Here is a 16,945-nt window from a genome sequence, read left to right as displayed (position 1 = left end):
ATCAACAACCTATATAAGGCAAAATGTTCATTATGCTTTAAGTAGCATGTGACATGTCAAACTAGGGAGTTTTCATGATTCTGAATGCATTCCAAGCATTAGCTATGCACGAAGAACACTCCTTCGGCTGAAAACGGCCATAGCCATCATCACAAAATGAGGTCAGCACATTTGGGCAAGTGGATATATGGCCGAATTTAGCCCAAGGGATTTGACCCCTAGTTTGGCCATAGACTCCCTAGTTTTGCCATAGCCACTTGGTATGGTACCCAACTTTCAGCAGCTGTCAAAAATGCCTCTAGGGTGGTTCAATAGAAACCAATGTGGGATATGTTAGTAGACACCTTTACAAACACATTGGTGAAAAAATTATTGGTAAGAAATGTATTCACAGATTTGACATTATTCTGATAATATTCCCTGACTAAATTGGTAAAATAATAGCAGGTCCACCATTTTTTTTAAATGGCTGCCATTGTCACGGGATAAATCTAAATAGATAAAACTGTATTCCTCCTCATTGAAAATGTAGGATTAGTCATCAGAATCAAGATCCTAGGTGGTGTAGAACTTGAGTTATTGGGAAATAACAGAAAGTTGGCGGCCATTTTGAAAAATGTCTACCATGGTCACAGGACAAATCTAAATAGTACCAATGTATCCCACATCCTTGAAAATGTATGATTAGTCACCAGAATCAAGATCCTAGGTGGTGTAGAACTTGAGTTATTGTAAGATAACAGCAGGTGGCTGCCATTTTGAAAATGGCTGCCATGGTCACAGGGCCAATATAAATAGTACCACTGTATTCCTCATCCTCGAAAATGTGGGATTAGTCACCAGAATCAAGATCCTAGGTGATCTAGAAACTAAATCAGTTAAACTTGTCAACTCCGTCAGATGTTCGTCAACTCCGTCAGATGTTCGTCCCGTGATGTTTTTGTTAATTTCCAAAGAAATAGAAAATGTGATGTTAAATATTTTGTGCATATGTATTGAAACACCAACTGAAATGATACGTAATGATGATTTTTTTTTTTTTTTACATGGTTTTCATGTTATAATATTGAAAATAGAGGTTGAAATGACGGATTTGAGAAATTGGATATTTCATAATAGTGTGATATTGGAAAAAAAACAATATTAAAATAATTGTATTACTTAACTTGATTACTGAAAGCCATTATAAGAGAACTGAGGACTTTATATTATTGTTGAAATTATCAAATTCAATTAAAAGGTATTTTAGTGTGTCTGACGGAGTTGACATGAATCGGGTATTAAGTGCATAAATGTCCCATTTTAGAAAGAAATGTTATGCGAAAAACCTGTTCCTTCTCAATATTGGTAGTTGAGACCTGTGTCTACAAATACATCCATTTGATTTGAATGTATCTTAAAAAAAAAAAAAATCCAGTTTGAAAAAAGTTTTGTCCCTTATCTCAAGAATGGGTGATATATATATATATATATATAATATATGTATATATATATAGTTCTTTGAATACATCTTCCTGCGATGTGTAAAGGGGGGATGTTCCTTTGATGAATACTTCACAATGTGTTATCCAATGGTAATAACAATAATTAGGACTACATTTATGACAAACCTCAAATACTTAGAATGCAAATCCTTGCCGGGGAGGATAAACTGTGGATCTCTCTCTCCTATGCTGTGTGATGGAAGCTGCCCTCATTGTTACGTCATGTCTCTCTCTCTCTCTCTCTCTCTCTCTCTCTCTCTTAATAGTTAATGGGGGGGGGGGGGTAGAGAAACCTGAGAGCGACTCCACCCCCCCCACCACCCTCCCCTCCTGGTCTCCTCTGCTAGCCAATGGCAGCAGGTTGCCGGGTGGAACCGAGGGCTGTGAAACTATAAAATAGTCCTGCTGTGTGTACAGTGGGGCAGGAGCTTGAGTGAGGTCTCACAGACTAAACAGGGAGGTTGTGTGTGTGTGTGTGTGTTGCACATGCTTTGCATCTTCATTCTGCAAAAAAAAAAAAAAAAAAACATCAAAAGTGCATCCTTCTTCTAAAAAGCAACCACTTCTTCAACCACTCCAGTGACTCCTCCACCAACCAACCAAACAACAGAGCAACAACAACCAACAATCATGAAGACAACTCTAGCCACGCTGACACTCTGCCTGGTGGCTCTCGTGGCCACCGGCTTCCCCTTCGAGAGGAAAGGGGGCGCGGCGGGGACCGGCGGCGGCGGCAACAAGGAGAAGCGGGTCCAGTATGCCGGCTGGGACGACGTCAACGTGATCGCCCACGGCCTGCTGCAGCTGGGCCAGGGGCTGAAGGAGCACGTGGACAAGACCAAGGTCCAGATGCGGGACATCTCGGCCAAGCTCCGGACCCTCAACGGCACAACGGCGGAGCTGGGCAAGGCGGGCCAGAGGGCGACGGCCGACGGGGAGGCTCTGAGGGCGCGCGTGCAGGGGCTCGAGGACAGAGAGGGGCAGGTGCTGAACGTCACCGTGGCCGCGCTCAGGGAGAAGGCCGAGCAGGAGGAGCAGCAGCAGCAGCGCGGGAGGAAGATGGTGATGGAGAGGATGACGCGGCTGGAGGAAAGGGTGGACGCCGCGCTGCTGCAGGGGAAGGGACCGCTGCTGCCTGACGCCAACGCCGCCGCCGCCGCTGCTGGTGGCAACGCCGTCGGGAACTACAGTGACGCCGGTGTCGTCCAGGTGAGACTCCATGGTTGGACGGGGGTTGGATTTCTCTCTGGAATTATTGCAGGTGGCAATGGGTTTTTTTAGGGGGAAAGCAGGGGGGACATGGTTTTTACATTTTAAAAACTCTTCTAAATCTTGTTTCTGTGTCAGTGGTTCTCAACATTTTTCACGTCAAGGACCTCCAGAATTATCTGTATTTGGCTGCGGACCCCCCATCTGAAAATATAGTAGTTCACAGGGACGTTAAAAACGTTCGCTCTGAAAGAATATATATTCCAAATGTGTGCCACATTTTCACGATTTCTCAAAAATAGCAGACCTACACCGAGTGCCGTGCTATATGAGCTTGTAGATCTGCTATTTTTCGACATATTTAACATAATGCTTAAAACACCAAAAGGGGTTCCCGCCCAGAAAGTTTAGGGGTAAGTGTGGCGATAGCGAGGTATACATAGAAAGCAGCACAATGAGGATAAAGAGGGTTATATATTTGCCTTCCTTCATTCTCTCCCATTGTGTGGATCAATATTCGGTTATACATTAAGTTAAAACCCAACAGACAAACAACTGTGCTTTTTCTGCAGGCAGATCATTATGTGGGTGCCACGCAATATTACAGTATATCCCACCTATACAACAATGTAAAGTTAAGCAAATATGAATTCAATATGAGAACTTTTTAGTATCTGAACTGTATTGAGTGTATATGAGTTAATGAATGAATGAAGGAATAATGGGCAGTGGGCCAGCTTGTGCACCAAATGGGGGTGGGTCTAGGTGGGATTACCAGTCGGAAAAAATATAAGAGGCACTTTTTTTTTGATAGACAAGGACAGTTGGCTTGCCTGGTGGGGTTATTTCTATATTGACTCAAAGGGATCTGAATGGCGAGGCAATCTGGGGCGTGGGGTGTATGCTTAACCTCAATCAATGGACACTAGAACGAAACAGGCAAAGGGACCTGTAGTACTGCAGTTGCATGGCCTTTTTTAAGTTATAATTTTAATCTATTATGGTGTGATCTATAAGGATCACCCTGCTGGAGATTGTGCTTTGCAAATTGCTGCGTTGCTTGCTTGCTTCCACCACGTGCAAGCCCGTATAAAAGTTGAATCGCAGAACATTTTTAAGAGTGCCAGCCATGGAAAATCCCTGCACGCTCAAGTGAGTGAGTTATGTAACCTAAGCACGTAGGTCCGTTGGGGAAGTAGGACTAGGCTATCGTGCATTTTTAGCCTGTATAACAGCTTGCTAAAAATCTGGATAAATGCATAAGAAAACACAGCGATTTAAACTGAAAGTATAGGCTTAGTTGGCTTTTACTTTTAAGTGTATTAAAGGGCACTGCTCTGGTTGTTGCGCTAATTTATTGTGGGTGATTTGATTTGTCTTGATTCGTCCTGAAATTGTGCTGCTGCACCACCACATGACCGACCGTTGCTTTTCTAAAGTTATAGCATTCGATATCTACTCCCTAGACATGAACTATAGATCTCTAAAAAAGAGAAGAGAGAACAGCTCAGTGAGAGATATATACCTGCTTGTGTGTTTTCAGATGATGCTAGAGACCCAGAACAGACGGATCGATGACCTCGTGGAGAGAATCCAACTGCAACAGGACAAGCTGGACAAACAGAATGTGCGCATCAGAACCCTTCAGAATCAGGTAATTAATGTTTGTTAATTGTATTATTAATAAGGAACAAATGTTAAGTATAGGCTATGATTTAAACAGCTACTGTACAGATTCAAACCTGCTGGAGCATTTGGGAACGACATTGTGGCTACTTTATTACATTTGACTATAGGCCTACGAGGCTAACACGTGTTATGCCTTCAATTGCCTTTAATTGCACTATTAATATTACTATTTTGACGTTCTCAGATTCAGCTCACAAAGGAGAGGGCATCCTTCAAAGCCAGCAGGACAGATACCACAAAGCAAAATGGAAGTGTGGAGCAACGCGACTCACCCATCGGTAAGTTACAATTGGCCCACAGGAAGATAGTTTCACAATCCTTCTTTACAATCCACGTTAAGTCGGCTAATTAAATGCACTTGAACTAATCCTAACCTTAAATGCGATCATCGGCCATCTGTTTAAGAGAACGAACGCAAAGAAGCTTAACATCAGTAGCAATTAGGAAAGGCTGGTCCAATAAATAATCGTTCCCCAATTAAATGTAGGGGGGGGGGGGGCATTCGCCAATAATTGTCATTGTTAAAAAGAAAATATGCTTGTGCAGAGCAGGAGTATTCTGTCTTTAACCTCCTTTCTCATTTAACAAGGCATACCAGTAGAGGCCCAAATAAATCAGAAACAGGCAGAAGAATGGAATTATTCATGGTGAATTAGACAATATCCACAGCAGGCAAAATTACAGTTGACTCTGAAAAGGCAGTTAATGACTCGAGTCTTGACCTCCAGTCCTACCCAAGCATCTGCCGCTGCAATCACAATTGCTCAAAGAATTATACAGTGCTATGACTGGGTCCAATAGGCCTAGTCATAATGCCTGCTTTCACTGGGCCTGTGTCAAGCCTGGAGACCGGCCAACTGGGGAAAAGTTCAGACACAAGAGATCGGTCCCTCTGCTTTTTATATGAACAATTGATTAACCGAGTGACTGCAAGTTCCTGTTTAGTCTTTAACGATAAAACACATGTGTAATGCGCCTGCGCAACTCCACATCATTTTGATATCGCGCTTATAAGTTGTTAAGTGCCAACAAAATTGGCAGCTGTTGCTATTGTCCTAATCGTTTTTTTATCACAAAACGGGGTATCTTGTGATGGCGGATAAAACAATATCGTTTCAACATAATGAGCCTATAACTTCGTTGACTTTTTTTAAACGCTCATTTAATTTAGCGAGAGTTTTTTTTAGGCCCCTTGCCGGTGTCTTTCTGTTGTCACGTTCTGATCACAAATCCTAGGCTAAAATAATAACACAGAGCCAACAAGTAGGTGAGAGGTGAAACTGTAGCCCGGAGGCTTATTCGGTACAGATCACAATAAGACCTCTGATGGCAGCATTCTGACATCAGCAGGATTTGAGGAATGCCTAGCAAAAGAAACACACAGCAGCCAGCATCATCCACCATCCCACTGGCCAGGCTCCAACTGGGGGAAAGGTTGCTGAGTCTCGGACACAGTGTTAAGTCAGGGTCACACACACAGCACTAGAGAGAGAGAGAGAGAGCCCCGCTGGTACAAAGGGATTTACTCACCCCGTCATTCTGGGTGGGTGGGTGGGGATGGGGGGAGGTGGTGGGGAGGAAGGAGGGCTTTTTTTTTTTGCTTGAAACCTCGCATGCGATGTCCCTCAGATTGTGGGGGCCAAAAGAGAAAAAAAGGCGGGGAGAGGAGGAAAAAGGAGGAAGAGAAAGAAGAAAGAAAGGGAGGTCTAATTTTTTGTCGGGGTTGAACTTTGTACACACATCTCTCTGTTGTTGTGAAGACACTTATTACCTCCTCCTCTTGTGTTCGTTCGGGCCTGCTCACGGAGCATCTCTCAGAGAAAATGCCAGCGACCTTTCCCCCAGATCTGTCACTGAGTCAGACGGCCCTCTCCTCCTCCTCCTCCTCCTCCACCTCTCATCCTCTCCTCTCCTCCCCCATCGCCTCCACGGAGACCCCCAGTCAGTCCCCATCTCTCTCCTTCTGTCTTTGTCGTCGTAATGTAAAAAAAGAGAAACCCCTGCCCCCCCACCCAATGCGGTTGACACCTGCCTTAATATAAAATCATAATAACGACAATAAAACATTATTGAAGGGGGGTGCTGGGCTGGTTGCGCCTTATGAGCCATATAACAGCTCAAATTGGCCCCCTCGGGCGCCTTTGCATGTGTTTTTGTGTGCACCACTGTCCTCCACACATAGCAACACAGCCTGCATTCTCTCCTACACCACTCCAAGAGCATCCCCTGTGCATGCCCAGGCCATGCGCTGCTACGTCACACACTGGATGCTGTGCATGTGAGGAATTGGGGGGGTGGGAGTAGAGTAGAGGGAGGAGGAGGAGGGGGGTTTTAGAGGAATGTATGGCTAGATCCGTGTAATCAATAGCCTAGGAAGGCAAGCAGCTGAAGGAGGGGGGGGGGGGTGTCTGCTTGGGAACTGGGAGAAAGGTCATGTTTACTACTCGAGGCAAGGAGTTCTCACTCGCTGCCAGTCTCTCTCTCCTTTGTTCAGTCTAGTGACTCACGGTCACGTTTTTTTATCTCTCTTGCGGTTTCCAAAACTCGGCGATAAGTTCGCGTGGGTCCCTCCTTCCGTAGACTCTCTCTTTTATTTGCAAACACACACATCTTTCCCAGGGGATCGGGAGCAGCAGCCAGAGCAACAATAACAAAGCCTTATTGCGAATACGCATCCCCAAACCGTGGCGGTGTGACCTACTTCTGAAGCAGTGTGTGCTATATGTGGCGATTCATATTTCCTGTTTAAATAACTGCTCTACTTCTCCGCCCTTGAGTGTGAATGTTGTCCTTTTCAGGACAAGTAGTTGTTAGAAAAGACCCAAGAAGTGGATCATTTTGCCCTTTCCTTTAAAACAAACTCCATGCTGGGCCATTGCTGGCAAATCCCTCAACAATATTTGCAACAAACACAGTTCCATGCAGTAAAAGATAAAGACAAACTGTTTCTGTTGCTCTTTTTTAAAGACAAACCCAAATACCATAAAATGTGTCATTTATAAATAGGGTGTGTATACACCGGTCTAGGGCAAAGGTTGATCGCTCTTTTTGTGTTTGTGGCCTTGAATGGTACTGACGTTTGAGCATATCAAGCCGCGTAAAGTTATTGTTTTATTTATGTTAATAGCGTTGTGGGTTTCTTTTCCCCTCTTGTTGTTCTCTTTCTAGAAATGGCAGCGAACTGTCACGAGGTGTTTCTGCGTGGCGAGACGTCCAGCGGCGTCTACACCGTCCAGCCGTCGGGTGTAGGCCAGTCCTTTGAAGTCTTCTGTGAAATGACAGCCGGTAAGTTCTTTCTTTCTTTCTTTCCTGCACAGACAGAAGTAGGAATTATCCCGGAAAACAATCTGTTAACCGACTTCAAACGGAAGGGATATACTAGCTCAAAGTCTCAAAACTGTTGTTTACAGTTAACCCATTCTGAACGGGAACCAATTTTGGTGTTAGCATCATGTTATGCTTTAGCTATTGAAAAATAGCAGATCTACAAGCTCATAGGTCTGCTATTTTGGAAAAATCGAAGAACGACTGACATTTTTTAAAATCTGATCTCAGGTCAGAATGGGTTAATCAGACCAGTGTGTGTCCAGTGGAAACCTCGTATGAATCTGATCTCAGGTCAGAATGGGTGTGAGCTCACGCACTCCCGTTTAGCGCAGGGACGCGAGAGTAGGACACGACTGTAATCCTTTTCAAACGTTTGTCTGTCTCTCCTCTACAGAAGGTGGATGGACGGTGATTCAGCGGCGCCAGGACGGCTCTGTTGACTTTGACCAGCTATGGCAGGCCTACCAGAAAGGCTTTGGCAGCTTGAATGGTAAAGTACATCCGCTGTTTTCTTTCCTGTCTGTCTGTCTCTGTGTCTCACTAAGGCTGTGGGCCAGTGTGGAGAGAGGGGATTATACGGTCGTTTATAGTCTAACACTACATCATTACTACACTAAATGACAGACTATAAAGGGACGGGTTTTTAAAGCGTCTTAGCTTCTGCCCCGGAAATGAAGATTATCTCCCACATTTTAAGATGGCTTTTTCGTGATTCCCTTGCCCCAAAAGTAGACGATTATATTGATCAAGTTGGATGCTAATGGAAGCAAGTAAAAGGTTTTAGCACAAGTTTTAAAAGTAGAACAACAAGCTATTATAGCTATATAGTTAGATATTCCCCCCTGCACTGGGTGCAGTGTTTTTTAAGGGGTGCATACTTAGTTTAGACTAGTCATTGGCTAGACATGGGTTAAGGTTAGGTTTAGGTGTGCTGCCCCGTGGGAGGTTAGGATGAGGGTTTGAGATAGGTTGTAGTTGTAGGACTAATGACTGGTCTAACCAAATGACTAGTCTAAACCAAAAACTGTCTAAACTAAGTACTGCACCCGTTTTTTAACGCTTGGTCTTTGTCTCCCTCTCTAGGAGAGTTCTGGTTGGGCCTGGAGAAGATTCACTCGCTGTCCAGAGGCGCCGACTACGTGCTCAGGATACAGTTCTCCGACTGGAAGGGGGACTCGGACTCCCTCCGCCTCCGCTTCCGCCTGGGCGGAGAGGAGACCAAGTACACCCTCCACGTCCAGGACGCCCCCGCGGGGAACCTGGAGTCCTCCCTGGTCACCGACACCGCCTCCTCCTCGGGGCTTCCCTTCTCCACCCGGGACCAAGACAACGACCAGAAACCTGACACCAACTGTGCCAAACATCTGTCCGGTAAGGGTTTCTTTTTTTTGGTCATGTTATGTTATTTTGTCTCATTTTTTGGAAGTTCTTAAAGAGAATTCTGCGGGGGGAATCCCTGCAAGCATCTAACCCATTTTGGGGGCTGGTGTTTTGAGCATTATGTTATACTTTAGCTATTGAAAAATAGCAGATCTACAAGCTTGTAGCGCGGCGCCGAGTGCCGCGCTACGACCTTTTAGGTCTGCTGTGGGGTTGAAAATGTGGCACAAATTAGGAATATAATATAATTATATTCCTCCCTGGAACGACATATTTTCAGATGGGGGTCGGCGGCCAATTACATATATTTCTGGGGGTCCTTGACGTGAAAATGTTTGAGAACGACTGACATAGAAACATAGGATTTTCAGAAAACTGTCAGGATTTAGTAGACATTTGTAGATTCTTTTTTTCTCAGGTCTTAAACTAACTCTTTTCCCTCTCGTCTCTCCTCTCTCTCTCAGGAGGCTGGTGGTTCAGTAACTGCGGCCATTCCAACCTGAACGGCCGATACTTCCAGAGCCCGCCGCCCAAGCAGAGGCACCAGAGGAAGCAGGGCGTGTTCTGGAAGACCTGGAGGGGGCGCTACTACCCTCTGAAGACCACCGCCATGATGGTCGCCCCCGCCGAGATAGGCAACAAGTCATAAAGGAAAAGAAAAAAGGAACAAGACCTTTTTCTCTTTCTTTTTAATGGTTGACGACGGTGTGGTGTGTGGGGGCTCGGTTTCAACTCCCCCGTTTCAACGTCTGGGCGTCGTCTTCCCTGTGGCATAAGACTTTACAACAGAGCTAAAGAAAAAGCCCACAAAACACAACCCCAGAAGAACTCATACTTGAATGGGCTCCATGTTTCCATCGCTCTTGTTTTCTGAAAGCTAACGCCTCGACTCCACAGAAACAGAGAATGTTAAGAGACACGTTTTTTAACGATGGAGCACGGCTGGTGTTGATGAAAAGAGGAGTGGGAGATATAGACTGTGGTATACCAACAACCAGCACAGCAGTAGTAGGGTTTGTTTGAGGCCTATTCCATTAGCAAAAAAAAAAAAAAAGCTAGGGCCCCTAGGACTCAAATAGTAAAGCTTTAGTGGAGTATGGTTGGGGCGAGTACTGGCCTGTGTTGCCGTGTCGCAAGCCCAGCCGGCGTTTTCAACGAGCTGAAACTTGTTCTCCAGAAATGTGTGTTTTTCTTTTAAATGCATGTGTTGAGCTGTTGTTGAGATATAGCGACAAAATGGAACTGTTACAAAAAAAAATGGCTTCAAAAAGCTGCGTTGAATTGTACAGGATTTGAAAGGCAGCTGGTGCCCCAATGGTGCGGACCAAACGTTGACTTGAACTTAATCAAAGTCATTATTAGTACACAAAGAAATGTTATTGACCCCCCCCCCCCCCCCCTCAAAGGCATTACTTTTTTTATATATAAAATGTGTCACTGTGTTAAGAATGATTGACAACCGACTGGGTCTTTGTTTGACTTACCGTTTCCCCTGCAATGCACGAGGCACTGATGAAAACCATTCCAGCCTTTTGTACAGTATAATGTAACGTACGTACGTACAGTATAATGTAATGTACCCTTATACATTAGTTGTTTCCCCCTGTGGAGATTGTCTGAATCATTTTGAATCATTTTAAGTCATATTGACTGACCCTTAAAAAGATTTTAGAGACGTTTTTTTTTTTGTACATAGTGTATGTAATGTATGAATGAATGTTGTTCTTTTCATAACTTCTACTGTAACTGATCTCTGTTGTGATGTTTTGTTGTGACTGACACGAGAGGTTTGTGATTGTTACCCTTTATTTAAGTGCTGAAAAAAAATCTGTATATTATTATGTCTTGTGCTGCCTGTTTGTAATTTATATTGTCTGTATTGTCCGTTTCGTATTTTCCAGATGTAACTATTGTTTTTCTAAAAAAAAAACCCAAAAAGACAATAACAGATTCTTGGCCAGAATGAGCCAATAAAATTGATTTAAACTAAAAAATAAAACCTTCGTCTCTGTTGAATTTGAGGGGAAACTGTTCAAAAGCATGCTCGTGGATTGGCTATTTTCACTACGAAATGATGTGCATTTTGGTTATAGTTTGGGTCCTCGGGAGACTGACTACAAATGTATCTTTTGGGGTCTCGAGCAGTGGACTAGACCACTGATGTTTTTGCCAGCAAATTTCTATTTTAGTCATAGTCTCTTGAATAGTTTTCGTTTAGTTTTAGTCACATTCTGTCACCTGGAATGTTTAAGTGTTAAGTCTAGTTTTAGTCGGAATTAGCCGATCTACAAGCTCACATGCGACACGTTGTGAGCTTGTAGATCGGCTATTTTCAGCATGCAACCAAGTGTAACATGACTTATACTGGATCTCTTGTCCACTAGTCCCTTCATCCAACATTTTAGTTTTTATTTGCAGACGAAATTGTCAATACATTCAGTCTCTTAGTTTTAGTCATCGTAGCTTAGTTTTCAGTCCGTGAAAAAAGGTACGTCGACGAACATTCTTCGTCTTGGTTTTAGTCGACAAAAACAACACTGGACTAGACCGAGCTTAACGTCACATGCAGATGTGGCAGACGACGGGTTAAGTAGTTCTTGGCATGTGGAGCATCTCGACAGGCAGGTGACGGGGGAGGAATGTTCTGACAGTGCTCGCAGCTTAAGCTTGCCGGATCGCGTGGCACGCCATGCATCGCCGTGAAACATCCTGATCCCAACCCATAACTGGATAATAGAAAACATGTCAAATTCTTTAACAAACATACATAGATTTATGACTTTGTGATAGACTGCAGGGTGCGTGCAAGCAGTGGCTTGGCTTATAACTTTCCCTGGAAAACAACTATGTTGGCCAGCATTAAGTCTGGATGAATTAAAACATGCGGTAGATTAAAACGTTATACTGTACCATTGGGTGAAAATGTCAGACCTTTATTAGATCAAACCACATCTAAATATTATTTGATTGACGGACGATTCACTGGATGCAACACCTGCCCATCTCTATAATAACAACAAACATTTTTTATAATGCATTACAGTCACTGTTATATAGATTACTGTAATAAGTGGTCATTGGGTCAAGTGAAATACAAATTCAATAACGAGACCAAACATGCCTACACATGGAGGAATGTAATTTACTTGAATCACCCAATGGCGACTTTTTACATTAAAACAGTGATTATAATGTATTACCAATTACAAGTTATGATAATTACAATACACTGGTAAAGGTAAATGTTTCTGCATGTCCAGCAATAATGATTCTCGACGGACTGCTGGGCGAGTGCTGGCGCTTTGAATTCATCCTGTACTGGCCATATATGGAGCACGTCTTGAGTGTACAGGGTTTGATGAGCTCAGATCAAACACATGGAATGTCAGAACAGGAAGGACGGGTGGGGGAAGGATCAACACATATGGAATGTCAGAACTAGGTCAGCTCCATATATGGAGATCTAAGGGTTTGAGGTCAGATGTAGAGTTGCTGCTGGCCGGCTCCATATATGCAGATCTATAGGTGATGATCCAGTCTTCTCCTTGAATTGTATCAAAAAGTTGTTTTGGTTTAATTGAATTCAGTAATCTTTGCGAGACAAAAATAATTAAACTGCATTTAGCAGAGGATAGAATATTCATTCTAGTTACAATTAAAGTATGTACATCTTTCAAACCAAAGAAACAAGCACGGGTTTCTTACCCGTTATGAGACTTGAGAAACACTGAGCATGTGTTGTTTTCGTCGACTGAAACTAGACAAAAAAAATTCATCGTATCTGCAAGCCCACAACGGGTCGCGCTGCGACGCGTTGTGGGCTTGTAGATCGTCTATTTTCAGCAAGTGAAAAACCCAGTCGTTACGACGGCATCGAGGACCGCCAAAATAAATTTTAGTCGACTAAATCAACCATAGATTTAGTCGACTAAAACTAGACTAGCACTAAAACATTCCGGGTGACTAAACTGTGACTACAACTAAATGAAAACTATGCAAAAGACTATGACTGAAACTAAAATCCTAACTCCATTTTTGCATAAATCAGTGTTATTGAACACCCTCTACCGACATCACTGTCAGTAGAGGGCGTCAGTCCCCTGCAGGTTCATGTATTTCTTATTTGCATTGAAATCCCCATAGGGGGATTTTAGATCTCTTCATATAAGGACTGCGTTTGAAAAATAAACCGATCATCCCGGCCTTTTCACTCATATGGATATGAAGCATCGACTGAAGGTGGAAATGTACAAATATACCCAAAGAGTAACAAAATAAGCGTTATAAACGAGTCAAACAACCCAGAGACTACATTTCCGGGTAGGCGGGGTTGCTGCATCTGCCCATCGCACAACAGAAACTGAATGTTAATTAAGTTTATTTTAATTTGATTGATATTTAATGTTTCGTGGTTAGTACGAGTCGAGTCACCACCAGCTGAGCTTACGTCAACGAGGAATCTCAGGAACGCAATGTGTTGACAGCTGGGCGTGACGTATATTAGCAGCGACATTGCCTTCATAGGTAGTTTCAAGGCTTTTGCGGCCACATTAATTCCATTTTCTCCAGAAACTGGCTGTATCAAATTTGAATGGACATCATTAACGACGCACAGCCACTCCCCTGACAGAAAGGCTGGGGTGGTCGGTGTATTTTTCAAACACAGTTCTTATATGAAGCGACCTCAAATCTCCCTATGGGGATTACAATGCAAATAAAAAAATACATGAACCTGTGTATTGGCGCCCTCTACTGAAAGTGACGTCATACTTTGGTGCTCTATAGCAACTAACTCCACCACCTCTCCCCCTCTCATGGAAGTCATTGACAATATATAAAGTCACAACACCAACTTTGATGAGGCAGTATTCCCAGCTAACATGTCCATCTGGGCCCAATTGGGTTTTGACATGGGCTATGGGCATGGGTTCCAAGTGGGCCGTGCACCCAGTTTTCACAAAGGGCCCCCGTGTTAGCCCATATGGGCTTACGTGGGTTTCTAACTGGATCTTAGGTGGTATCCAAATGGGCCATTTTATTTCAGAACCATGTGTGTGCGCCACCTGTGTTTGCCTATATGGGTTTGAACTGGGATCTGATTGGGCCTTAAGTGGGTACCAGCTGGGCAAATTATATGTGACCCATGTAGGCCACACTTGTGTCCGCCCTCATTGTCTTCCGTCCTGTTTCTGTTGTCACCTGCTGTCGATTGTTCATTCCTACGGATAGGATGCAGTGCGCCACATTGGCGGGGTTTCCAGTTTTCTGTAGTAGTTTCTTCAAGTGTTCAAACTTTATGACTGGATAGCACTCGATCTGTAGAGTCCTACATTACTATCTCCTACGATCAAGGGTTAGGGTTAGGGCACTGTAGCATGCTGTTTTTCATCAATTTGAGGACGAAAATCACTCCGACACCATGGACTGTAGCCCCTGGTCTGGAAGTGTTTTTTTTTCTTTTTTCAAATCCTCGTTTTTCATCGTTTTTGACCAAGGATTATAGCCGGTTTAGGGTTAGGTTCCATGATTTTTTATTTTTTTTAATCATTTTTTAATTTCATCATTTTTGAGGATTTTTTTCATTTTTTTTTAACGTAGGGTTATAGCCCATCGCTGTTTGATTTTTTGATATTTTTTTGAATCCTCGTTTTTCATCATTTTTGACCATCCACTGAGCAAAAGCCGGCTATTAGACATGCGTCTAAAAATGGGATAAAAAACGTCTAAAAATAGACGACGAAAAACGTCTAAAAATATACATCTAAAACACGTCTATTTTTAGACGTGTTTTAGACGTCTATTTTTAGACGTTTTTTATCCCATTTTTAGACGCTCGTCTAATAGCCCATATGATACGGCATACTGTACCACGCCGTTTTTCATCATTTTTGAGGATTTGATTTTTTTTTTTTAAACCGATGGGTTATAGCCCATCGTTTTTTTGATTTTTTGAATTTTTTTGGAATCCTCGTTTTTCATCATTTTTGACCATCCCACTGAGCAATAGCCGGCTATTAGACGTGCATCTAAAAATGGGATAAAAAACGTCAAAAAATAACACGTCTATTTTTAGATGTGTTTTAGACGTCTATTTTTAGAAGTTTTTTATCCCATTTTTAGACACTTGTCTAATAGCCCATATCGTACGGCATACTATAGCATGCCGTTTTTCATCATTTTTGAGGATTTGAAAAAAAAACGATGGGTTATAGCCCATCGTTTTTTGAATTTTTGAAAAAAAAAATGAACCTCGTTTTTCATCATTTTTGAACATGGGCTATGGCCCATACCGTATGGCATACTATAGCACGCTGTTTTTCAACATTTTTGAGGATTTGAAAAAAACAAAACAAAAATGGGTTATAGCCCATCGTTTTTTTGAATTTTTGAATTGGTTTTTAACCTCGTTTTTCATCATTTTTTACCATGGGCTATGGCCCATACCTTACGGCATACTATAGCACGCCATTTTTCATCATTTTTGAGGATTTAAAAAAAAAGAAAAAAAAAAGAAAACATGGGTTATAGGCCATCGTTTTTTGAATTTTTTTTTAACCTCGTTTTTCATCATTTTTGAACATGGGCTATATATAGCCCATACCGTACGCGTACGGCATACTATAGCACGCCGTTTTTCATCATTTTTGAGGATTTGAAAAAAATAATCAAAACATGGGTTTTGCCCATCGTTTTTTGAAAATTTGAAAAATAAAATCATCCTCATTTTTCATCATTTTTGACCATCCCACTGAGAAATAGCCGGCTATTAGACATGCGTCTAAAAATGGGATGAAAAACGTCAAAAAATAGACGTCTAAAACACGTCTATTTTTAGACGTGTTTTAGACGTCTATTTTTAGACGTTTTTTATCCCATTTTTAGACGCTCGTCTAATAGCCCATATCGTACGGCATACTATAGCACGCCGTTTTTCATCATTTTTGAGGATTTGAAAAAAATGAAGAAAAAAAAACATGGGTTATAGCCCATCATTTAGCTATTAGACATGCGTCTAAAAATGGGATAAAAAATGTCTAAAAATAGACGACGAAAAACGTCTAAAAATAGACATCTAAAACACGTCTATTTTTAGACGTGTTTTAGACGTCTATTTTTAGAAGTTTTTTATCCCATTTTTAGACGCTCGTCTAATAGCCCATATCATACGGCATACTGTACCACGCCGTTTTTCATCATTTTTGAGGATTAGATTTTTTTTTTAAACCGATGGGCCCATCGTTTTTTTGATTTTTTGAATTTTTTTTTAATCCTCGTTTTTCATCATTTTTGACCATCCCATGAGGCTATTAGACGTGCATCTAAAAATGGGATAAAAAACGTGTAAAAATAGACGTCTAAAAATAGACGTCTAAAACACGTCTATTTTTATATGTGTTTTAGACGTCTATTTTTAGACGTTTTTTATCCCATTTTTAGACGCTCGTCTAATAGCCCATATCGTACGGCATACTATAGCACGCCGTTTTTCATCATTTTTGAGGATTTGAAAAAAATAAATAAAAAAATAAACATGGGTTATAGCCCATCGTTTTTTGAATTTTTGAAAAAAAAAATTAACCTCGTTTTTCATCATTTTTGAACATGGGCTATGGCCCATACCGTACGGCATACTATAGCACGCGGTTTTTCAACATTTTTGAGGATTTGACCAAAAAAAATAAAAAAATAAACATGGGTTATAGCCCATCGTTTTTTGAATTTTTGAATTTGTTTTTAACCTCGTTTTTCATCATTTTTGAACATGGGCTATAGCCCATACCGTACGGCATACTATAGCACGCCGTTTTTCATCATTTTTGAGGATTTTTTAAAAATGAAGAAAAAAAACATGGGTT

The 16,945-nt window shown here is 42.1% G+C and overlaps 1 protein-coding gene across 1 annotated transcript; it reads left to right on the top strand.

Annotated features, from left to right (window-relative positions):
* The first annotated feature begins 1,915 nt into the window (after positions 1–1,915).
* On the top strand, positions 1,916–11,077 carry angptl4 (angiopoietin-like 4). The gene is made up of 7 exons (XM_083783027.1): positions 1,916–2,693; positions 4,237–4,347; positions 4,567–4,660; positions 7,551–7,667; positions 8,104–8,199; positions 8,793–9,080; positions 9,554–11,077. Exons 1-7 carry the CDS (start codon positions 2,115–2,117, stop codon positions 9,736–9,738), a joined length of 1,470 nt encoding a protein of 489 aa, XP_083639153.1. The 5' UTR covers positions 1,916–2,114; the 3' UTR covers positions 9,739–11,077.
* Positions 11,078–16,945: the final 5,868 nt, after the last annotated feature.

This window comes from Protomyctophum parallelum (genome assembly GCF_964188405.1).
Source record: "Protomyctophum parallelum genome assembly, chromosome: 14".
NCBI classification, from domain to species: Eukaryota; Metazoa; Chordata; class Actinopteri; order Myctophiformes; family Myctophidae; genus Protomyctophum; species Protomyctophum parallelum.
The sequence above is the reverse complement of the archived record's forward strand: the minus strand, read 5'-3'. Positions and strand labels throughout refer to the sequence as shown.

Excerpts from the sequence above, each read along its gene's own strand:
- angptl4 (XM_083783027.1), top strand. The coding sequence starts at position 2,115 with ATGAAGACAACTCTAGCCACGCTGACACTCTGCCTGGTGGCTCTCGTG. Across the intron at positions 4,661-7,550 it reads GCAACGCGACTCACCCATCG|AAATGGCAGCGAACTGTCAC; the intron begins GTAAGTTACAAT and ends TTCTCTTTCTAG. Across the intron at positions 7,668-8,103 it reads CTTCTGTGAAATGACAGCCG|AAGGTGGATGGACGGTGATT; the intron begins GTAAGTTCTTTC and ends TCTCCTCTACAG.